The sequence below is a fragment of the Geotrypetes seraphini genome, chromosome 3 (genome assembly GCF_902459505.1).
Source record: "Geotrypetes seraphini chromosome 3, aGeoSer1.1, whole genome shotgun sequence".
Classification (NCBI taxonomy): domain Eukaryota; kingdom Metazoa; phylum Chordata; class Amphibia; order Gymnophiona; family Dermophiidae; genus Geotrypetes; species Geotrypetes seraphini.
The window spans coordinates 202,083,429-202,103,708 of NC_047086.1; the positions used below are offsets into that span (position 1 = coordinate 202,083,429).

The 20,280-nt window shown below is 45.6% G+C and overlaps 1 protein-coding gene across 9 annotated transcripts in view; it reads left to right on the forward strand.

Annotated features, from left to right (window-relative positions):
* The window catches only part of LARP4 (La ribonucleoprotein 4), a 246,832-nt gene that overhangs the window by 93,123 nt on the left and 133,429 nt on the right, over window positions 1-20,280 (forward strand). For 4 of the 9 annotated variants that reach the window (XM_033939028.1, XM_033939030.1, XM_033939031.1 and 1 more), the window contains 2 exons: window positions 2,333-2,488; window positions 9,287-9,374. In XM_033939028.1, coding sequence (XP_033794919.1) covers window positions 2,374-2,488; window positions 9,287-9,374 — 203 coding nt within the window. In that variant the 5' untranslated portion in view covers window positions 2,333-2,373. Of the gene's footprint in view, window positions 1-872; window positions 1,015-2,308; window positions 2,489-9,286; window positions 9,375-20,280 lie in introns of all 9 variants that reach the window. The other 5 variants (XM_033939027.1, XM_033939024.1, XM_033939033.1 and 2 more) reach the window with 2 other exon arrangements.

Here is a 20,280-nt window from a genome sequence, read left to right on the forward strand (position 1 = left end):
TCACTGATAGGATGCAACTGATGGAGTGCACGGAGGCCATAGACAAAATATTGATTCTAGAAGGTGAAGTCAAAACAATTTTGAGCCTCCAGGCTAATCTTGCATATTTCTGGCTGCTAGAAGGAGCAGGAGCAAATGACCCAGTTCTCTTAATTATGAAACCACCTCTTATTCAATTACTAAATATATCATTGGAGATTGAATGAGCACATAGACTTCAACACACTTTGTGCAAAGCAGAACAGGGATGCAGTTTTTTTAAGCTATTACACTATCCTCAGGTGGCACAGATTTTATCTAAAGCTTAACAAACCTTACAATTGCTGTGAGGAGTAAAAAAGAATTGTGTATCTCAGGATTTCATTAGGGAAACCACAGTGCAAACAGTTTTTGGAAATATGGCCTCAGCTATGGAACACATGCATGTGATAGGCGAATTGGCCTTTTGTCTCCTGTTCAATTTTAAAATAATCTACAACTCAACCTGTACCTATGTAGACATCCCAAGAGCTGCATCACCTTTTGAACTCTGTTGAAGGAGCCAGAATGCTATGACTTTGAAGGCCACAATTGGTGTCACTGAAGTATGTCCCGTGCACCTGGGTCTATTTAGTTTTCTGAGATAGCATAGATTAAAGACATGCTCTTGTGTTAAATATACTCTGTCTTGATGGCTTAGAACACTTTCTTTTTGGATGGTGGCAAATTTTTCAATGTAGATTTAAAAATACAGTTTCTTTTTCAGTGATTCACTTGCTATTAAAAAAAAATGGGGGTGGGGTGGGGGAGAATTGTTTTCATTATGCTCCTATCTACTTGTATTCTGTAACGCCAAAGAAAAGAAAAAACACATTGCCTCCGTTGCCTTCTAGTTCAAAATGCCAAAGGCTGCATGATGCCCTTGTAGGACAGAGCTCACAAGTCTTTAATATCTGCCTCCATCTGTTGGTTGATGGGCAGAAGCCCACAGGTTTTGGACTGGTCTAGCAGGACTAAAGGAGAGAAAAATACCAGGTAAGATCTATTTCTCCATTGTATGCATAATAATTGCACATGTTTGAGTTTAATCTTTGTTAGTGTAGATCTGGATGGATTTGAGGGGTTGGGTAAAAGACATTGGGAATGGGGAGGTCCTCATGCATATAATGTTTAATTGTTGAAATTTTATAGAGAACCAGAGAGACACAGACAACTGAGGTCTGGGTGGATTAATTCTACTTTGTAACATAGTAGATGACTGACTGCAGGCTATAATGTGTAGTGGGTGCTGTTTTCTTTCAAGACAGCTCCTAACTTTCAGTGGCTCAGTACATCTCAAGAAGGTGACACTTAACTGACACATTGCTAGGGAGCATGGCGAGCATGCATAGTTTTGTACAGAATGCCACAGATATTTTGCAGAAGTTGTCCTTTCATCATGCTGTGATATTGTGTTTTTGTATCTTTAGAACAGACTGTCAGTATAAGTATTTGACATGGACTCTGCAGTTTTGAGTTCCTGTTATGAAGTAGCATTAAAATTATTTAAGGACAACTAATGGGAGAATTGTGTTAAAAAAAAATAGTGCTGTCGGTATTTTAAATTTTGCTTACTCAAGTCTTTTTTTGTTTTAATGCAGAATTCTTTCATAATCATGTCTTATTTCCCCTTGTCCGTACCTGACATTCAACAGCTTTCTCTTTCCTCAGATGCGTTGTTGTCCAGCTTAGCTTGAATCCCCTTCTAGGGTTGATCTCTTCCACCACCAACTCCAGAGCTCTTAGCTGCCTTTTTCTTTGTCTCTCAGTTTTTCTTCCTTAACCCCATCTCAAACTCTTTGCCTCTCTGCTTGTCTTTTCTTCCAATTTCTGATCTCCCAGTCTTGCAGCTGTTATGTTCTTCCCCTGTCGATAACACACCAAGGAGGAGGAGAGAGGCTGCATGTTGGACCATGTTGTCATCCTCTGCTGTTGAAAGTCAGGCTTCTGATTTGAAATGTATGACTGCATGGTGTCCTGTGCATTTCAAATCAATTTTCAGGCCCGGGATGGCAGAGGGGAAAGATATGCTCCAAAGTACAGTGGGTTTTCTTATGATCAGCATAGGAGGGATGGAATTATGCAAACTGTTGCCTCCTGGTTCTAGTTCTGAATTCTGTGTCAACTGCAAAATTATGTACAGGAGAGGAATTCTGTAAAAATTCTACGTTGGGCAGGTACATGATATTCTCCCAGGAGTGAAATATGGAGGCTTTTAAAGTTTGGGTGGGGTTTTCTTTTGTTTGTGTGTGTGTTAGGCCTCTACATTTTCCATCTTCAATAAAACTAGACCTATGGTCTGTTTCCTCACTAGGTAACTCTGAGACTTTGGATAGCTGTAAGCAGTATGAAGTGATGTATTCCTCGACTTGTGAAATGACAAGAAATGGCACTGGGGTAGAGAAGGCAGCTGCTAATGGGGTGGATCTAGCACAAGAGGAGTTTGGATTCCAGATGTATGAGACTTTTGGTGAGTAAGAAGCATTCTAAGATAAAATTTTCAAAAAATTAGATGTTCTTGACCTTAGGAAACAAATAGGAGACCTGAAGCACAGCTCTTACTCCAGTTCACATGCTGTACTTCTTGTTCATTGTTAAATATTTATTAATCGCTGATTTTTATTATAAGGAGCAGAATATGGTTTGCTGCCAGGGAAGCTCCCTGTGTTCCTCCTGTTCCTTTCTTCTGTTTCAGTGGATTTTGAATGCTTTGCTACCAACTGAAGAAGAAGCTGTTCTTCACTACAGAAGGGGAGGAGTTCAGAGTCTTAAAATGATAGCCTTCTGCAGATTCGTGACTAACGGGAAGTAACAGCTATTGTGTAGAATCCTATGTCTTATTTCTGAAAGAAAATTAGCAAGATAAGAACCTAATCTGTCAATCTCTTGTCTTCTATGTCCCCACCAAATCAGTGCTTCTCCATGCCCCCCATGCAGCGCCTTGCTCCCTCCTTGCCCACCTTCCCCTCGATTAAGCATCTCGCTCCCTCCTTGCATGGCAAGTCAAAAGCAAGGCATTGATAAGGAAGGTAAAGAGACCTTGAAAAGAAGATTGCATTGCAGGCAAAATTATATAGTAAAAACAATAAAAGAAGTCAATAAAAGAATTAGTTGAACCATTCAGGGAAGACAATGCCATAGCGCAGAGATTAAATTAATTTTTTGCTTCGGTCTTTACCAAGAAAGATGTACGAGAGAAACCATTCAGTGCTGATGAATCAGTGAAACTGAAACAAATCTCTTAACACTGGAAGATGTCATGGAACAATTTGACAAACTGAAGAGCAATAAATCTCCTGGACTTGATGGCATATGGCTCAGAGTACTGGTAGAATTGAAAAATAAATTTGTGGAGCTAGTTAGTGATGGGGGGGGTCCTCTTCTACTGCTATCCTGCTAGCGGTTGGCATACCCAGGGTTCTGTCTTAGGACCTCTTCTTTTCTCTCTCTACACCTCTTCCCTCAGTGCCCTGATCTCCTCCCAAGGCTTCCGGTACCGCCTATATGCTGATGACTCACAGATCTACCTCTCTACACCCAAAATTTCATCTAAAGTCCAAGAAAAAGTTTCTGCCTGTTTGGCTGACATTGCTGCCTGGATGTCCTGCTGTCATCTGAAACTAAACATGTCCAACACTTGAGCTGCTTCTCTTTCCTCCTAAACCCTCTGCTCCTCCTCCTCAGTTCTCCATCTCAGTAAATAATACCGTCATTGTTCCAGTCTCATCTGCTTGCAACATTGGAGTTGTCTTCAATTCCAACCTCTCATTTTCTATGCACATCCAGCAAGCTGCTGAGACCTGTCGATTCTATTTCTACCAATAAATGTTCAAAAAGTATGTCTGGATCAATATAAGATTTTAATAACTTGTGATAAGTTCAAAAAGGACACCTCAGCCCCACCACTCCACCGCATGTAATATTTTCTATAGCGGGAAGCAAATTGTGGTGCTTCATCATTGGCTGTCACTTTTTGTTTTTGCACTGTTGTTTTTTGTTATTTTTTATATATATATGTGTGTATTTTCTTTTTAATCTCAATAATTTAAAGAAATAAATATTTCCTTAACACTAAACATTCTCAGTGTCATAGTGTATAGTTTAAAAGTAAGTAGTACTTATCTCAGCCAACACCTAGGGAGTCTGACCCGACATGTTTCACACAACCAAGTGTTTTATCAAGGGTCTCCCAAAGCTGCCGCTGTCCAGACATGTGGGAACAATGATCTTTTCTCACTTAGATATGGAGTCGGATGACAGCGGCAGCTTTGGGAGACCCTTGATAAAACACTTGGTTGTGTGAAACATGTCGGGTCAGACTCCCTAGGTGTTGGCTGAGATAAGTACTACTTACTTTGAAACTATACACTATGACACTGAGAATGTTTAGTGTTAAGGAAATATTTATTTCTTTAAATTATTGAGATTAAAAAGAAAATACACACATATATATATAAAAAATAACAAAAAACAACAGTGCAAAAACAAAAAGTGACAGCCAATGATGAAGCACCACAATTTGCTTCCCGCTATAGAAAATATTACATGCGGTGGAGTGGTGGGGCTGAGGTGTCCTTTTTGAACTTATCACAAGTTATTAAAATCTTATATTGATCCAGACATACTTTTTGAACATTTATTGATAGTGCTTTTGGACTGGATAAAACATTTACTTAAACCACATTGCCATTGTTTAAGCGAGCTTTAAGTGAAGATTCTATTTCTACAACATTCCCAAAATTTGCCCTTTCCTCTCTGAGCAGACTGCCCGGACCCTTGTCCACACTCTCGTAACCTCACGCTTAGATTACTGCAATCTACTTCTAACTGGTCCCCCGCAGTGCCACCTCTCAAGACGTAAGAAGACTTGAGGCGGTCCAGAGGAGGGCGACGAAAATGATAGGAGGCTTGCACCAGAAGACATATGAGGAGAGACTGGAAGCCCTGAATATGTATACCCTAGAGGAAAGGAGAGACAGGGGAGATATGATTCAGACGTTCAAATACTTAAAGGGTATTAACGTAGAACAAAATCTTTTCCAGAGAAAGGAAAATGGTAAAACCAGAGGACATAATTTGAGGTTGAGGGGTGGTAGATTCAGGGGCAATGTTAGGAAATTCTACTTTACGGAGAGGGTGGTGGATGCCTGGAATGCGCTCCCGGGAGAGGTGGTGGAGAGTAAAACTGTGACTGAGTTCAAAGAAGCGTGGGATGAACACAGAAGATTTAGAATCAGAAAATAATATTAAAGATTGAACTAGGCCAGTTACTGGGCAGACTTGTACGGTCTGTGTCTGTGTATGGCCGTTTGGAGGAGGATGGGCAGGGGAGGGCTTCAATGGCTGGGAGGGTGTAGATGGGCTGGAGTAAGTCTTAACAGAGATTTCGGCAGTTGGAACCCAAGCACAGTACCGGGTAAAGCTTTGGATTCTCGCCCAGAAATAGCTAAGAAGAAAAAAAAAAATAAATAAATAAATTTTAAATTGAATCAGGTTGGGCAGACTGGATGGACCATTCGGGTCTTTATCTGCCGTCATCTACTATGTTACTATGTTACTCTCCCCCTTGGCAATCTGTGCAAAAAACTGCTGCATGACTCATCTACCAACCTCGCTACACTCGTGTCCCCCCTCTCCTTAAATCACTTCACTGGCTCCCTATTCACCTTTGCATATAGTTCAAGCTCCTATTGCTGACCTACAAGTGTATTCATTCTGTTGCTTCTCAATATCTTACCTCTCTTCTCTCTCCTTGTATACCTCCCAGAGAACTCTGTTCTTCAGATAAGCTGCTCTTAGCTGTACCCATCTCCTCCACTGCCAATTCTAAACTTTATTCCTTTCATCTAGCTGGCTCCTATGCTTGGAATAAATTACCTAAGTTTGTTCACCAAGCCCATTCCCTTACCTTGTTTAAAAGCAGACTTGAAAACCCACCTGTTTAATATAGCCTTCATTCCTTAACCCTACTCCAACCCAGCCATCTGATTAACCATTCCCCTTAACTGTATCCATGACATCCTGATTGTCTGACTGGCTGTTTGGATTGTAAGCTCTTTCAAGCAGGGACTGTTTTCTTCTTTGTGACTGTGCAGCGCTGCGTGCATCTGGTAGCGCTATAGAAATAATAGTATTAGTAAGGTCCTTAATCGTGCCATGTGTCTTGCTGCTATGGATACCCAAATGATGCAAGATGTCTCAAGTTCATCAAAGATGGCTCAGATCAGGTGTTTACCTCATTTCTTGGAAGAAGAGTCGTGCAACATTTTTGAAGAAAGGTAGACTAAGATGTTCTTGGCTTTTTCCATCAGCAACTCATGAACTGGAATTGGTAAGCAGTGAGCTGAGTTTTCAAAGTGGAATCATGGGAGACTTTTTTGCCTATGGTGTCTGGAAGAAGAGTTGAAATGAGAGCAAGAGCTCTTAAGATTCCACAGTGATAGACTGGTGTAGAAGTCGTGGTTTGTTGAACCAGGTATCTTGTTTGTCTTTTTGAGATAACTGGTTCCAAGGTGTGTTCTGCCACATTTTGTTCCAGCAATCCAGGAGGATTTTGTGGCAGGTACTGCTTCCATTGACTTGGAAGGATCCAGATATGTGAGGATAGCTAGGACTTTGTGGATCCAGTGTGTAGGTTTATAACAGAGAGGATTATGGTGGCTGGCTTTTGTAGGAACATGTTGTACAAGTTCTCAGGTAGAGAGACTGGAAGAGGTGTTAAAGATGGGATCTGGGAGAGTCTTAAAAGAGGGGTTGTCAAATAGGAGTGAGACTTGTGGGCACCCAAAAGAGTGGCATGTAAAAGTCATCTTCTCCTTCCCCTGCACTGATCGGACTCTAAGCTGGGGGCTATCTCTTTTCTCCCCCCCCCCCCCTCTTCCCTGCACTGACTTGGTATCTGACTTCCTTCTCTCCACCCCCTAAAACTGACTGGAATCTGAGTTTGGGCCCCATAGGCCAGTAGAGGCACAGTGCTGTGAGCGGAACTGTCCTTGGAGCATAAAAGAAATCATAGCTGCCCCAGGTGCCTGGTACGTTGGACAGTGCCTGTTCCATCCTCTTAAAAGGTCCATGTAGGAAAGAGGATTTTTAGATGTTTCCTGTTTGGTGCCCAAAAGTCTGTGCCAATGTGTATGAGCACCTAAAGGGTAGCACTTATACTGTAGTGACTAAAAGGCCTGCTTTGTGTCAGATTCCTGGGGCAGGTTTCTGGTGCCAGTGTCTAGTCCATGGTCCTTGCAGGATGGTAGTGTTTGCTACTCCAATGTCTTCAGGCATCACATGTTCATGTCCTATATATTTTTTCTCCAGTCGCACATTCACAATGGTCGCACATTCACAACATATCCACAGCTTTGGTTCCCGTTTTTTTTCTGCTCAGGTTGATCAGTTCATCACGTCACTTACAAGCATCCAGACGTTTGATTTTCATTTTCTGATTTTAGTCTTTTTATTGCGTTCCCCTTTATCTCCAATTCTTTTAAATCTTTTACCTTTTATTTTTGTTGTTTTATTAGCTTTAATCATGTTTGCCGCCTTCTTTTTATGTTATGTCGGCACCCCCACATGATCATGTGCTTTTTCCACTTTCTATTTTTTTTTTTTTTTGTTCATTGCACTTTCCAGCCAGCTGGCCTGCCTCTTCAAAATGAGCCTTCCACTCCCTGGTGCATACAGGGATAAACTGGGGAGGGGCCTGAGGCTCTGATTGGCCCAGGTTGTTTAGGACCCTTCTTATAGGAGGGGCTTAAGATGCATTGCCAAGTAGCCGAGGGTTCCGATTGGCCAGGACACCTAAGGCCCCACCCATATGAGGGGCCTTAAACATCCTGTGCCAATCAGAGCCTCAGGCTTCTCCCCGGTGTATCCCAGGATGTACCAGGCAGGGGAAGGCCCATTTTGAAGAAGCGGGCCAGCTGGCCGGAGGGAGTAGGCATCCCTCTGGTCAGCCATCTAAATCAAGGTAAGAGGAAGAGGATGCCGGTCATCAGAGGCACATGGGGAAGAGAATGGGCATCTCCTGCTGTTGGAGGGGGGTATTGGTTGGCAGCGAGAGATAGCCGGCTCATTTGGGGGTTTTTGTTTTTTTTGCGTTTATTCTGCACATGTGGCCATCGCTATCACCAGCGATGGGCACATGCAAATTTAGTGAGTTTTCACTATTCTCCGCCAATCTCATTTGCATGAACGTTTTTTGGAGAATGACTCGCTTTTTTAAAATTGTTACCAGAAGAGCTGTGCTAGCAGCCATCGTTTTTTGAGAATCTATGGGAAGGGAATGAGATCCAGAGGAGAGGAAGCGTGCAGGGGGCATAAAGAAAGAGATATTGGATGCACAGTCAGAAGGAAGTGCAATCAGAGACTCATTAAATCACCAGACAACAAAGGTAGGAAAATTGATTTTTGTTTTCAATTTAGTGATCAAAATGTGTCGTTTTTGAGAATTTATATCTGCTGTCTCTATTTTACAGTAAAACCTTGATTTGCGAGCATAATTCATTCTGAAACCATGCTTGTAATCCAAAACACTCGTATATCAAAGCGAATTTCCTCATAAGAAATAATGGAAACTCAGATGATTCATTCCACAACCCAAAAACTTTAATACAAAGTACTCTATGTACTTGTATTGCAAGACATTGCTTGTTTATCAAGTTAAAATTTAATAAAATGTTTTGCTTGTCTTGCAGAACACTTGCATATTAAGTTACTTGTAATCCAAGGTTTTACTGTATTTGTCTATTTTTCTATAGTTGTTACTGAGGTGGCGTTGCTTATTTTAAAGTCATCTGCCTTGACCTCTTTGGGAAAAAAAAATGAATATGAATGATGATTAACATTTTCCCTGCATATAGTGTGCTTTGTGTTTTTTTTAAATTTTATGGTTACCTTTGTGTAATAATAAGATTATATTGTGTGTATATGAAAAATGGATGGAAGAAATTGCAATATAATTAGTACTATTATTATAGGGGTGGGGCCTGGGGCGGATCATGGGTGGGAGTACTCTGTTGATATTTGTAGACTTAGGGTTACTTGGTTTGAAGAAGTTGAGAAACACTGTTCTAACAAATCAAGGGTTCCAGAGAATTAAACCTGTTTTAAATTCTTCATACTGATTTTTCTGTATTTTTTGAAAATTGGTGGTGTGGTTGACTTTAGAATTATTCAAGCTTGCTGGTGTATTTGTGCTTTGTAAAAATTAATTAAAAATATTTGGGAGATGGAAGGAAATTGTAAGTTTTGACATTGTTCCTCTCTGTTTCAGGTGAAGGCAGTCCTGCCATAGAACAGACAGCTACTGCAGAAGATCTGAGGGAATGTTTAAGGAAGCGGTTGGAATTCTGCTTCTCTCGGTATTGTAGAACAAAATTCTATTGTTTGCTCAATGTATTTGTTTAAAGCATTACAGACATACTGGAACTTGTCTGGTCTGAACCCTGTGTGATGGAGAGGAGCCCTTAGTTTAGTTTAGGACATTGGGCACATTGATCTCGGTGGTTGCTCTTGTGAGTTTTCTGTATGGAATTTCTTAAAGCTGTTGGGTGGCTAACGTAGCGAATGAAATGGTAACAAAATCTGTCACTGTTCCCGTCCCTGGAGGAGAGTGTGGCGTGGTGGTTGGAGCTATAGCCTCAGCACCCTTGGGTTGTGGGTTCAAACCCTGCAGTGCTCCTTGTGACCCTGGGCAAGTCACTCAGTCCTCCATAGCCCCAGGTACATTAGATAGATTGTGATCCCACCGGGACAGATAGGGAAAATGCTTGAGTTCCTGATTGTAAAACCACTTGGATAACTTTGATAGGCGGTATATAAACACCTAATAAATTTGAAACTTGGAAACCAACTCAATGTCATTCTTGAGTATGAAGGAACACAACCACTGACCCTCAAGCCTTGCATTGAAAAATGCTGGTGTAGAAGTACTGAGGTTGAGATAGACGCTAAAGAATGGCATGAGATATTTCCTGTAGTTATCCTTGGGGACAGGAACAGTCATGAATTTTGTCACGTGTCATTCTCTAGGGGAACAGTGGGGTAATAAGGGTAGGAGGTGTCCGGGGCGGTGATACCCCCCCCTCCCGAGCCCTCTTCCTCCTACCAATTCCCTTCTGGCCTCCCACACCACACTCGCACCCCCTTCTCCCCCCCTTAACTCTTTAAATCTTTGCCAGCACAAGCAGTTTCTCCGGCCTGCTGCTTGCACCGGCATTTGCTTTCCCTCTGACATCACTTTCTGGCCCCATAACCTGGAAGTGATTTCAGAGTACAGCCAAGCTGGTGTGAGCAGCAGGCCAGAGAAGTTGCTTGCGTTGACAAAGATTTAGAGGTACAGGGAGAAAGGGAGGGCAGAGAGGTGCTGGCACCCCTATCAAAACGGCGCCCGGGGTGGTCCACCTCGCCCCCTTATGCCACTGCTGGGGATGGGCTGGTTCTGAAACTCCTAGCAACAGTCTGATAGAGGCAAAAGGGTATTATCCCAGGACAAGCAGGCAGCATATTCTTAACACATGGGTGACGTCACCGACGGAGCCCTCGGTACGGACCTTTTTAACTAGAAGTTTCTAGTTGGCCGCACCGCGCGTGCGCCTTCCCGCCCGACGGAGGAGTGCGTGGTCCCCAGTTTCTTCGTTTCCGCGGAGCGAAGAAGACGCGTGTGTTTTTTCAACGGCCGTTGAAACCACTTTTTTGCCTTCCCGCTCGCGCTTTTTTCCTATTTTTTTCCTTCTTTTGCCTTCGGGTTTCTTTTTCCTTTGATTTGTAAAAAAAAAAAAAAAAACTTTGCTTTTTTTCCCCTTTTTTCGATTTGCCCCGGCGGGGCCTGTTGCCATTATACAGGCCTCGGGGTTCGATTTCGCGGAGGCTGTTTTCCCCTTCATGCCCCCGCAGGTCGGTTTTAAAAAGTGCCAGCGGTGTGCACGCCCGATCTCCCTCACTGACCCACACAATTGGTGTTTGCAGTGTTTGGGTCCGGAGCATCGGGCGGACTCCTGCACCCGCTGTGCCACTCTTAAAAAGAGAACACTTAAAAACCGACAAATTCAACAAACTCTTTTGTTCGGCACCGGGTCGGCGATGGACTCCTCGACATCGACAGCGGTACCACAGAAATCGGCACCGTCTACCTCGACACCGCCCGACCCCGCATCGGCGTCTCTGGCGCCAGGTAAGCCGGCTAAGAAGCCTTCCTCTTCCCTCGAGCGCCCTCCAACTACGGTGGCGACACCGACACCGACCTTGCCGGCCTCGCGCCGACCTCGCAAGCGCTCCGCCCCGATTTCGGTGAGTGCCTCATCATCGGCCTCCTCATCGCCGGGGCGTGGAGCGGCATCGAAGGAACCGAAGCAAAAGAAAGCGGTTCCGATGCCACCCCTAGATGACCATATTTCGGCCATCTTAAAAGTTCAACTCCAGGAACAGTTACAGCGACAGCTCGAGCACCTGTTGCCCACTATCCTGGCACCGCTCCTTCCGGTACCAGACCGGCCCGAGCCCCGTACCGAGCCCCCGGTATCCACCCCTTCGGTACCTATCAACACCTCCATGCCGATTCTTTCGGCTGAGCAACTTCATACCCATCCAGTGGTTCACTCCCATACCACGACGGATCCTCCTCGGCACCAGGCAGAGCGTCATACTTCCCGGGACCGGGATCGACGCCGATCCTCCTCTCCTGGTACCGTTTCGGTGCGCTCTGGAAAATCTTTATCCAAGACTCGCCATACCGCACCTTCCACCCCGGTGTCTCGACATGCACCAGAGGTCCGGGACCCTGACTTATGGGAGGAATCCCCTCCCGGTACCGAGGAGGATCCCTCCTCATCTGATGAGGACCCGTCGGCACCCGATGCCACCTCCAAACCGGAGCAGTCCTCCTTTTCTAAATTTCTAAGGGAGATGTCTGCAGCCCTATCCCTGCCTCTAGAATCTGATTCTAAAAAGTCTCAAGCCTTCCTGGAGGCTTTAGATTTTGAACAACCTCCTAAGGAGTTCCTCAAGCTTCCCGTGCATGACATCCTACGGGAGACTTTTTACAAAAACTGGGAGAATCCCCTTACGGTACCGGGGGCCCCCCGTAAACTGGACAACCTCTATCGTGTCATCCCTATCCCAGGGTTCGACAAATCTCAATTGCCCCATGAGTCCCTTCTTGTTGAATCCACCTTAAAAAAGACTCAGGGCTCCAGTGTCTATGCCTCTACCCCTCCTGGCAGAGAGGGTAAGACCATGGACAAGTTTGGCAAGAGGCTCTACCAGAATGCCATGCTGGCCAACAGGGCGAACAACTATTCATTCCATTTTTCTTTCTATATGAAACATTTGGTCCAACAGCTGTCCGCCCTCCAAAAGTACCTGCCGGAGCGCAAGGTCCCTCTGTTCCAACAGCACATCTCTGGCCTTCTTCAATTGCGCAAGTTTATGGTCCGCTCGATATACGACTCATTCGAGATCACCTCCCGTGCCTCTGCCATGGCCGTAGCCATGCGCCGCCTGGCCTGGCTGAGAGTCTCCGACCTGGACATCAACCACCAGGATCGTCTAGCCAACGCCCCCTGTCTCGGGGATGAACTTTTTGGGGAGTCCCTGGATTCCACCACCCAGAAACTCTCCGCCCATGAAACCAGGTGGGACACCCTGATCAAACCAAAGAAGAAGACTCCGCCTGCCCGACCTTATCGACCTCAGTCGTCTTATCAGCGCAGGTTCTCAGCCAGGCCACTCAATCCGCCTCCTCAGCAACCTCGGCGGCCCCGTCAACAACAGCACCATGCCCAGGCTCGTTCTCAGGCCACTCAACCCTCCAAGCCTCTTCAGCCTGCCAAGCAGTCTCAGCCCTTTTGACTCTTCTCTCCAGGGCATAGCCAGTCTTCCACCTTCGCTGCCTCTTCCACAACCAATCGGAGGTCGTCTCACCATATTCTCCAGCCGTTGGGAGGTCATCACATCGGACCAGTGGGTCCTCAACATCATCCGCCACGGCTACTCTCTCAACTTCCAGACTCTTCCATCAGACAACCCTCCCGTAGAGTCTGCTTCACACTCATCTCAAACCCCCCTCCTCCTGAGGGAGGTTCAATCCCTCCTCCTTCTCAATGCCATCGAAGAAGTACCTCCAGATCAATGGGGTCAGGGATTCTACTCCCGCTACTTCCTGGTACCCAAAAAGACGGGAGACCTCCGTCCAATTCTCGATCTCAGGGACCTCAACAAGTGTCTGGTAAAGGAGAAGTTCAGAATGCTCTCCCTTGCCACACTCTACCCTCTTCTTTCTCAGAACGACTGGCTATGTTCCCTGGACCTCAAAGAGGCCTACACTCACATCTCCATCAATCCGACTTCTCGCCGCTATCTGCGGTTCCAAGTACTGCACCGCCACTATCAGTACAAGGTGCTACCGTTTGGCCTCGCTTCCTCACCCAGAGTCTTCACCAAATGCCTCATAGTAGTTGCGGCCTTCCTCAGGTCTCACAACCTCCAGGTGTTCCCCTACTTGGACGATTGGTTGGTGAAAGCGCCTTCATCTCAACTTGTGCTACAGGCTACTCATCACACCATCTCTCTCCTCCACCTCCTGGGGTTCGAGATCAACTACCCCAAGTCGCACTTACTTCCCTCCCAGCGACTTCAATTCATCGGAGCTGTTCTGGACACCACTCTAATGAGGGCTTTTCTTCCCTCCGATCGTCAGTGGACTCTGCTCCGCCTCTGTCGTCAGGTGCTCCAACACTCCTCCATTCCTGCTCGACAAATGATGGTCCTCCTGGGACACATGGCCTCGACAGTACATGTCCTTCCTCTGGCACGTCTCCACCTCCGCACGCCTCAATGGACTCTCGCCAACCAATGGTCACAGACTACGGATCTTCTTTCTCATCCCATCTCTGTGACATCATCTCTTCAGCAATCTCTCCAATGGTGGTTGAACTCCTCAAATCTTTCCAGGGGTCTGCTCTTTCATCTACCCCCTCACTCCATGATCATCACCACGGATGCCTCCCCCTATGCGTGGGGAGCTCACCTAGGAGATCTACGCACCCAGGGCCTTTGGACCCCACAGGAGCGTCGCCATCACATCAATTTCCTGGAACTCAGAGCCATGTTCTACGCCCTCAAGGCTTTCCAACATCTTCTCTGCCCTCAGGTTCTCCTCCTGTGCACAGACAATCAAGTCGCCATGTACTACATAAACAAGCAAGGCGGCACCGGATCTCGCCCCCTTTGTTTGGAGGCTCTACGCATCTGGACCTGGGCCACGGACCGCAATCTCTTCCTCAAGGCGGTCTATATCCAGGGCGAACAGAACTCCCTGGCCGACAATCTCAGCCGCATCCTTTAACCTCACGAGTGGATGTTGGACCCTCCGACTCTACTCTCCATCTTTGCTCGATGGGGCACTCCGCAGGTGGACCTCTTTGCAGCACCTCACAATCATCAGCTGCCCCTCTTCTGCTCCAGACTCTTCTCTCCTCACCGTCTGGCCCCAGATGCATTCCTACTCGATTGGAGGGATCGATTCCTGTATGCCTTCCCTCCACTTCCTCTGATGTTGCGGACCTTGTCCAAGCTCCGCAAGGACAAAGCCACCATGATTCTCATCGCCCCTCGGTGGCCTCGTCAACACTGGTTCTCCCTCCTGCTCCAACTCAGCTCCAGGGAGCCCATTCCTCTTCCTGTGTTTCTTACTCTACTTACACAGCAGCATCAGTCTCTACTGCATCCCAATCTGTCTTCACTCCACCTGACAGCTTGGTTTCTCTCGGGCTGACCTCTCCGGAGAATCTATCTCAACCTGTCCGCCTCATTTTGGACGCCTCCAGGAAACCGGCCACCCTCCAATGTTACCATCAGAAGTGGACCAGATTCTCCTCGTGGTGTCTCCGACATCATCATGAACCCACCTCTCTAGCGGTGGAACTTGTATTGGATTATCTGCTCTCGCTGTCCAATGCTGGCCTCAAGTCTACCTCCATCAGAGTCCACCTCAGTGCCATCACTGCGTTTCATGAGCCTATTCTCGGAAAACCCCTCACGGCTCATCCTCTGGTTTCCAGATTTGTGAGAGGTCTCTTCAATATCAAACCGCCTCTCAAGCCTCCTCCTGTCGTCTGGGACCTGAATGTGGTTCTATCAGCACTCATGAAACCTCCGTTTGAGCCTCTTGCCACAACTTCGCTCAGGCTTCTTACCTGGAAGGTGCTTTTCCTAATTGCCATCACCTCTGCCAGGAGAGTTAGTGAACTGCATGCACTGGTTGCTGACCCACCGTTCACTGTTTTTCACCATGACAAGGTTGTTCTGCGTACCCACCCTAAATTCCTTCCCAAGGTGGTCTCGGCTTTTCACCTCAACCAGTCCATTGTGTTGCCCGTCTTCTTCCCTAAACCTCACTCGCATCCTGGGGAACAGGCGTTGCACACGCTGGATTGTAAGCGTGCCCTTGCTTACTACCTTGATCGTACCAGAGCTCACCGAACATCCCCTCAGCTATTTTTGTCTTTCGATCCCAACCGTTTGGGTCGTCCTGTCTCCAAACGGACACTTTCAAATTGGCTTGCCGCCTGTATTGCATTCTGCTATGCTCGGGCCGGTCTCTCACTGGAAGGAGCTGTCACGGCCCACAGAGTCCGAGCTATGGCTGCTTCTGTAGCTTTCCTCCGTTCCACGCCCATCGAGGAAATCTGCAGGGCAGCCACTTGGTCCTCAGTTCACACGTTCACTACTGTCTGGATGCGTTCTCCAGACGGGATGGACACTTCGGCCAATCTGTGTTGCAAAATTTATTTTCATAATGGCCAACCATCCCCCCTCCCTCTTTGTTAGCTTGGAGGTCACCCATGTGTTAAGAATATGCTGCCTGCTTGTCCTGGGATAAAGCACAGTTACTTACCGTAACAGGTGTTATCCAGGGACAGCAGGCAGATATTCTTACGTCCCACCCACCTCCCCGGGTTGGCTTCTTAGCTGGCTTATCCTAACTGGGGACCACGCACTCCTCCGTCGGGCGGGAAGGCACTCGCGCACGCGCGGTGCGGCCAACTAGAAACTTCTAGTTAAAAAGGTCCGTACCGAGGGCTCCGTCGGTGACGTCACCCATGTGTTAAGAATATCTGCCTGCTGTCCCTGGATAACACCTGTTACGGTAAGTAACTGTGCTTTTTTGTCAATCTTTATCAGGTAGGAAATATTAAGACTTCATAGAGTACTTAATTTGAGCCGCTATTTTAGTATGCGTGTATCTAGATTTGGTCAAAGTATAGACGAAGGTTTCCAATATCTTAAGTGTGACCAGCTAAGCTTACAATAAGCATTAGAATGACTCAAACTGTTATGCATTGATCACCTTAACCATTTCCTGCAAGCTAGGGTGATTAGCTGATAATTCTGTTTGGTGTTCACCCTTGCTGCTTATATTTTTACTCAAATATTTTTATTGGTATTTTGAAAAATACAGTAAGAGTATGACAGAACAGTAACATTTCTTAAACATAAAATGTAACCTAATACTTAGCTGTACATTTATAATGTAAAGGTATAATAATGTAAACATTAATAATTATAAAGGCTGAGTTTTAGATAAGTATGTATTGCAAGAACATTTGTGTGCTGTATTAAATTTAGAAGAACTATATTAGTACAATAGGAGATGTATTAATATTTCTGAAACAAGACTACCCAATTCCACCATGCTTGAACTGAAAGATGGGAGATATTTTTCAATTATTAATGTTTTTCAATGCTATTGTAATTAGAACATTCTCTTAATCTCAGTCCAGACATCTGACTAGAATAGCTGTACAAGTTCACATTCATGTATCAGTTGTATAAGAGCTCCTACTGATTTGTGATGGAGTCAACAACGGTCAGACGATGCAGATCCACTAAGCTTAGATTTTCTTGGGAGTCCATAAGCTCGATGTTGAAAAAAATATGGTTTGAGTGATCTGAGGCTGATGGATTGAGTGATCTGACGACCCGAAGGATTGCCAGTCTTATTGTGATAACTGAGCACTAAGATTTCAACCGTTTGACCCCTTTGTTAAGCATGAAAGATGGATGAAAATTATGGAAATCAGGAAAATTGACACTACCTGAGTGTTTTAGATAATTTTAAAATCCTAGAAGCTATAGGGGTGGTTTTGATTTCCATAAGTCCAATAACATTGTGTCAAGTCATTTTAAAGAAGGGTTCAGCTAATTTGACTGGGAGCATACTTAAGATGTAATTTATTTATGGTGCTATAGTCATCATATTGCTTCTAATCTTCCCCACCAACTCATAAATAGAGTTGATCATTTAGGAAGTGTCTGATTTTAGTTAATTTGATATTTTCCAGTGAAATATGAGTGGTATGCTGAACATTGGGGTCCATTCTCGCAAGCATACTGCAGAAAGATGTCAATCACAGCTTTTGAAACCTCCTCCTTCTCCCAGGAGTCTCTCCTTCTGTTTCTCTTTGTACGAGCATGAAAGGTGTCTTCTGATTTGATTGGGGTTTTAAAAATTATTATTTTGCAATAGTTTTGCTTTTTTTCATTCTAGTTGCAGTATTTTTCATGAAATCAGAGATCCCTTTTGGTAAGGGTCTACTCTGCCTATGTGGAGAGAAGCAGATTAGTGGAGCTTGGGTCTGTTCGCCTGGTGTTTGCTTTGACTTGGTCAAGGGCAGGAGCACAGGCTGTTTAGGCGCTAATAATGTTCCTTCAGGGTGCTCACGGTGCTGGCTGCATTTCGTCTCCCCATCCTTTTTTCTTGAGAGGTATGAGGGATTGAAGGTCATTCTGTGGAGGTCTGACTAGCAGCCTGTAGATTCCAACAAAGTTGCTGAGTGACTGGAAGCAGAGGGCCTCTCCTAGAACAACTACACCTGAGAGGAACTGAAGCAGGTAGCAGCAGCACCATTTCCCCAGCACATGGTCTGTGAGTGAGTCTGTAACAGTCTGTGGGAAAAATTGGGGGGTGTCTTCAAAAGCTGTTTCTACATCTAGGGCCTTGGTCCCCCTCCCATAAAATTGTGGGGGGAGGGGTTAGTTTTTTGTTCAGCCCTGAGGTGAATTTAAACTGTTTTTTAGCACTAAAATTCACCAGCAGCTGCCATCTTGAATTTTCCTGATTTTTTTTTTTTCCTTAAGTTCTAAAACTTCTCCAAAACACCTTGCTTCCAAAGTGCTAGGGATGGAGTCCTCTGACAGACTATTACCCCTATATCATGCCTTGTTGGTGAAGAATGGGCGGTGGAAGAGCACCCTTGCGCCACATGCTGCGTTGAGTGAAATAATGAGGCGGGAACTTCAAGTTTAGCTCCCACATGGCCTCTGTGGCTTGGCACATGGTTTTTGAGCCTTAGGGGAGTAAAAATTTTCCTAGGAGCCCCAGAACAGTGGCATAGTGTGCCAAACTAGCTCAGAATATCCACAGCCAAAAAAAGATATGTATCCTCCCTTCTAAAGGAGAAGGAGAGTTACCTTTTAAGGCGTTTACCCCATAATTCAATAATCTGCTCTGGCCGGCATATGCACTCAGCCAAAATGCATAATTTAGGTCCACTGAAGAGTGACCCTTGGCATATGCCTCCTAAGAATTCTCAGATCATTTCTATAAGAGCAGAGCTCCTCCCTGACTCTGATTGTCAGACAGACATAGATTCCAGAGACGAAAGTTCAGTCTTGATCCCCTTATTGTCTCAATGCGAGGCCTCCCTGATGGGAGATTTGGCCTCCTGTGTTAGAGAATCAGGATTGAGTCCCAGTCGCAGATAGAGGAGAAGATCCCTTCATACGGTGACCTATCAAGTCTTCGGCCTTGCGAGACATCATTACTTAATCTCTTTATGAGCTCAAGATTGATCCACCTCAGCCCCACTCATCTTGGTGTTCTCTTTTGAGTGGGGTCCGATCTTAACCCATGTCCTTTCCACGGCACCCAGACATGAAACTCCTGGTTACATAGCCTTGGGCTCATCCCGGAAGGCTCCCTGAAAGGGGCAAAAGCCATCACTAGGCTGTATCCTATGGATCAAGAGTTCCAGCAAATGTTTGCTATGCCTCCAGATAAGTACCCCAGATGGCCAGAAATTGAGTCCACTTGCGATTCAAAATCCCCGACAGCCTATATTTGTGACAAACTCCACCCAGCTTATCCCTCATCTGCTGTAATGATGGCGCCACAGACTGTTTCCAATACTGGGCCACCACCAAACGAGCTGCTACAAAGGTGAGGGTTAGTAATTTATACTGAGCCTCATTTAAACCCGGAACCCCAACAGAGCTGTCGCAGCAGATCTGTGCACAGTAATACGAACCAGCTTACCAACATAGTGAAACATCTGTGCCCAATAAACATCTGACACAGAACACTCCCACCACATGTGCATGAAGGTACCCCTCTCTCCACAGCCCCACCAATAAGCAGCAGATTCTGAACAGGTAATTTTCTGAAACAGCACAGGAGTGAGATGCCTGCGGACCAATAATTTAACAGCATTCTCCACCAGCTGCCGAGGAAACGCAATATGCTGCAAGCCATAAACGAGATCAGCTCAGTCCTGTGCTTTAAAAAATTAATGTAAATCCTCCTCCTATGCTAACATATAAGAAACTTTCAGTCAGAGTGCCGCATTGAGCAACTGATAAAGAATGGAAATACAGCCCTGTCTCACCGGCTCACCCAAAAGTTCTTCAAAGTGAGAATGTTGAAAGCCATGAAAATGAGACAGCTGACGCTGCTGTAAATAATTCTTAACTTGCAAATAAGGAAAAAGATCAACCTCCAAGACTATGCTTAGCAGGCTCCCCTTCAAAGGACAGATGATTTCTGGGAATGTCCTGGATGATCTTATGGCCAGTGTGCCAGATCATCCTTCCAAGTCTGTCCGGACAGCAGACGTCGAGTGGTTAAACCCAGAACTGGCGTTCCTTTCAGGGGGCCCGATGTTTTTGCTAGTACACCTCAGGAGGCTTGTCTCAGAGAACCTATCAAGGTTCCAGACAGAGATAGTCCGGAAGCTGAAAAAATCAAAATACAGGTTCCTGGGCCACAACAGCAGCCAAGAAGCCACAGTGATGCCAGGCCTCCAGCTACCCATCAGAAAATTGGAGATCAGCTCTCGGACTTTCTGGAGTCCTGGGAAACCATAGCTACAGGTATCTTTGGGTCTTGGATATTGTCGGAGAAGGTTACAAGATAGTTTGCATATCCTTTGTCCGACTGATTTGTGGGGTCTCCGGCGGGCCGACCAGATTGGGCCATCCAAGTTCGGGCAA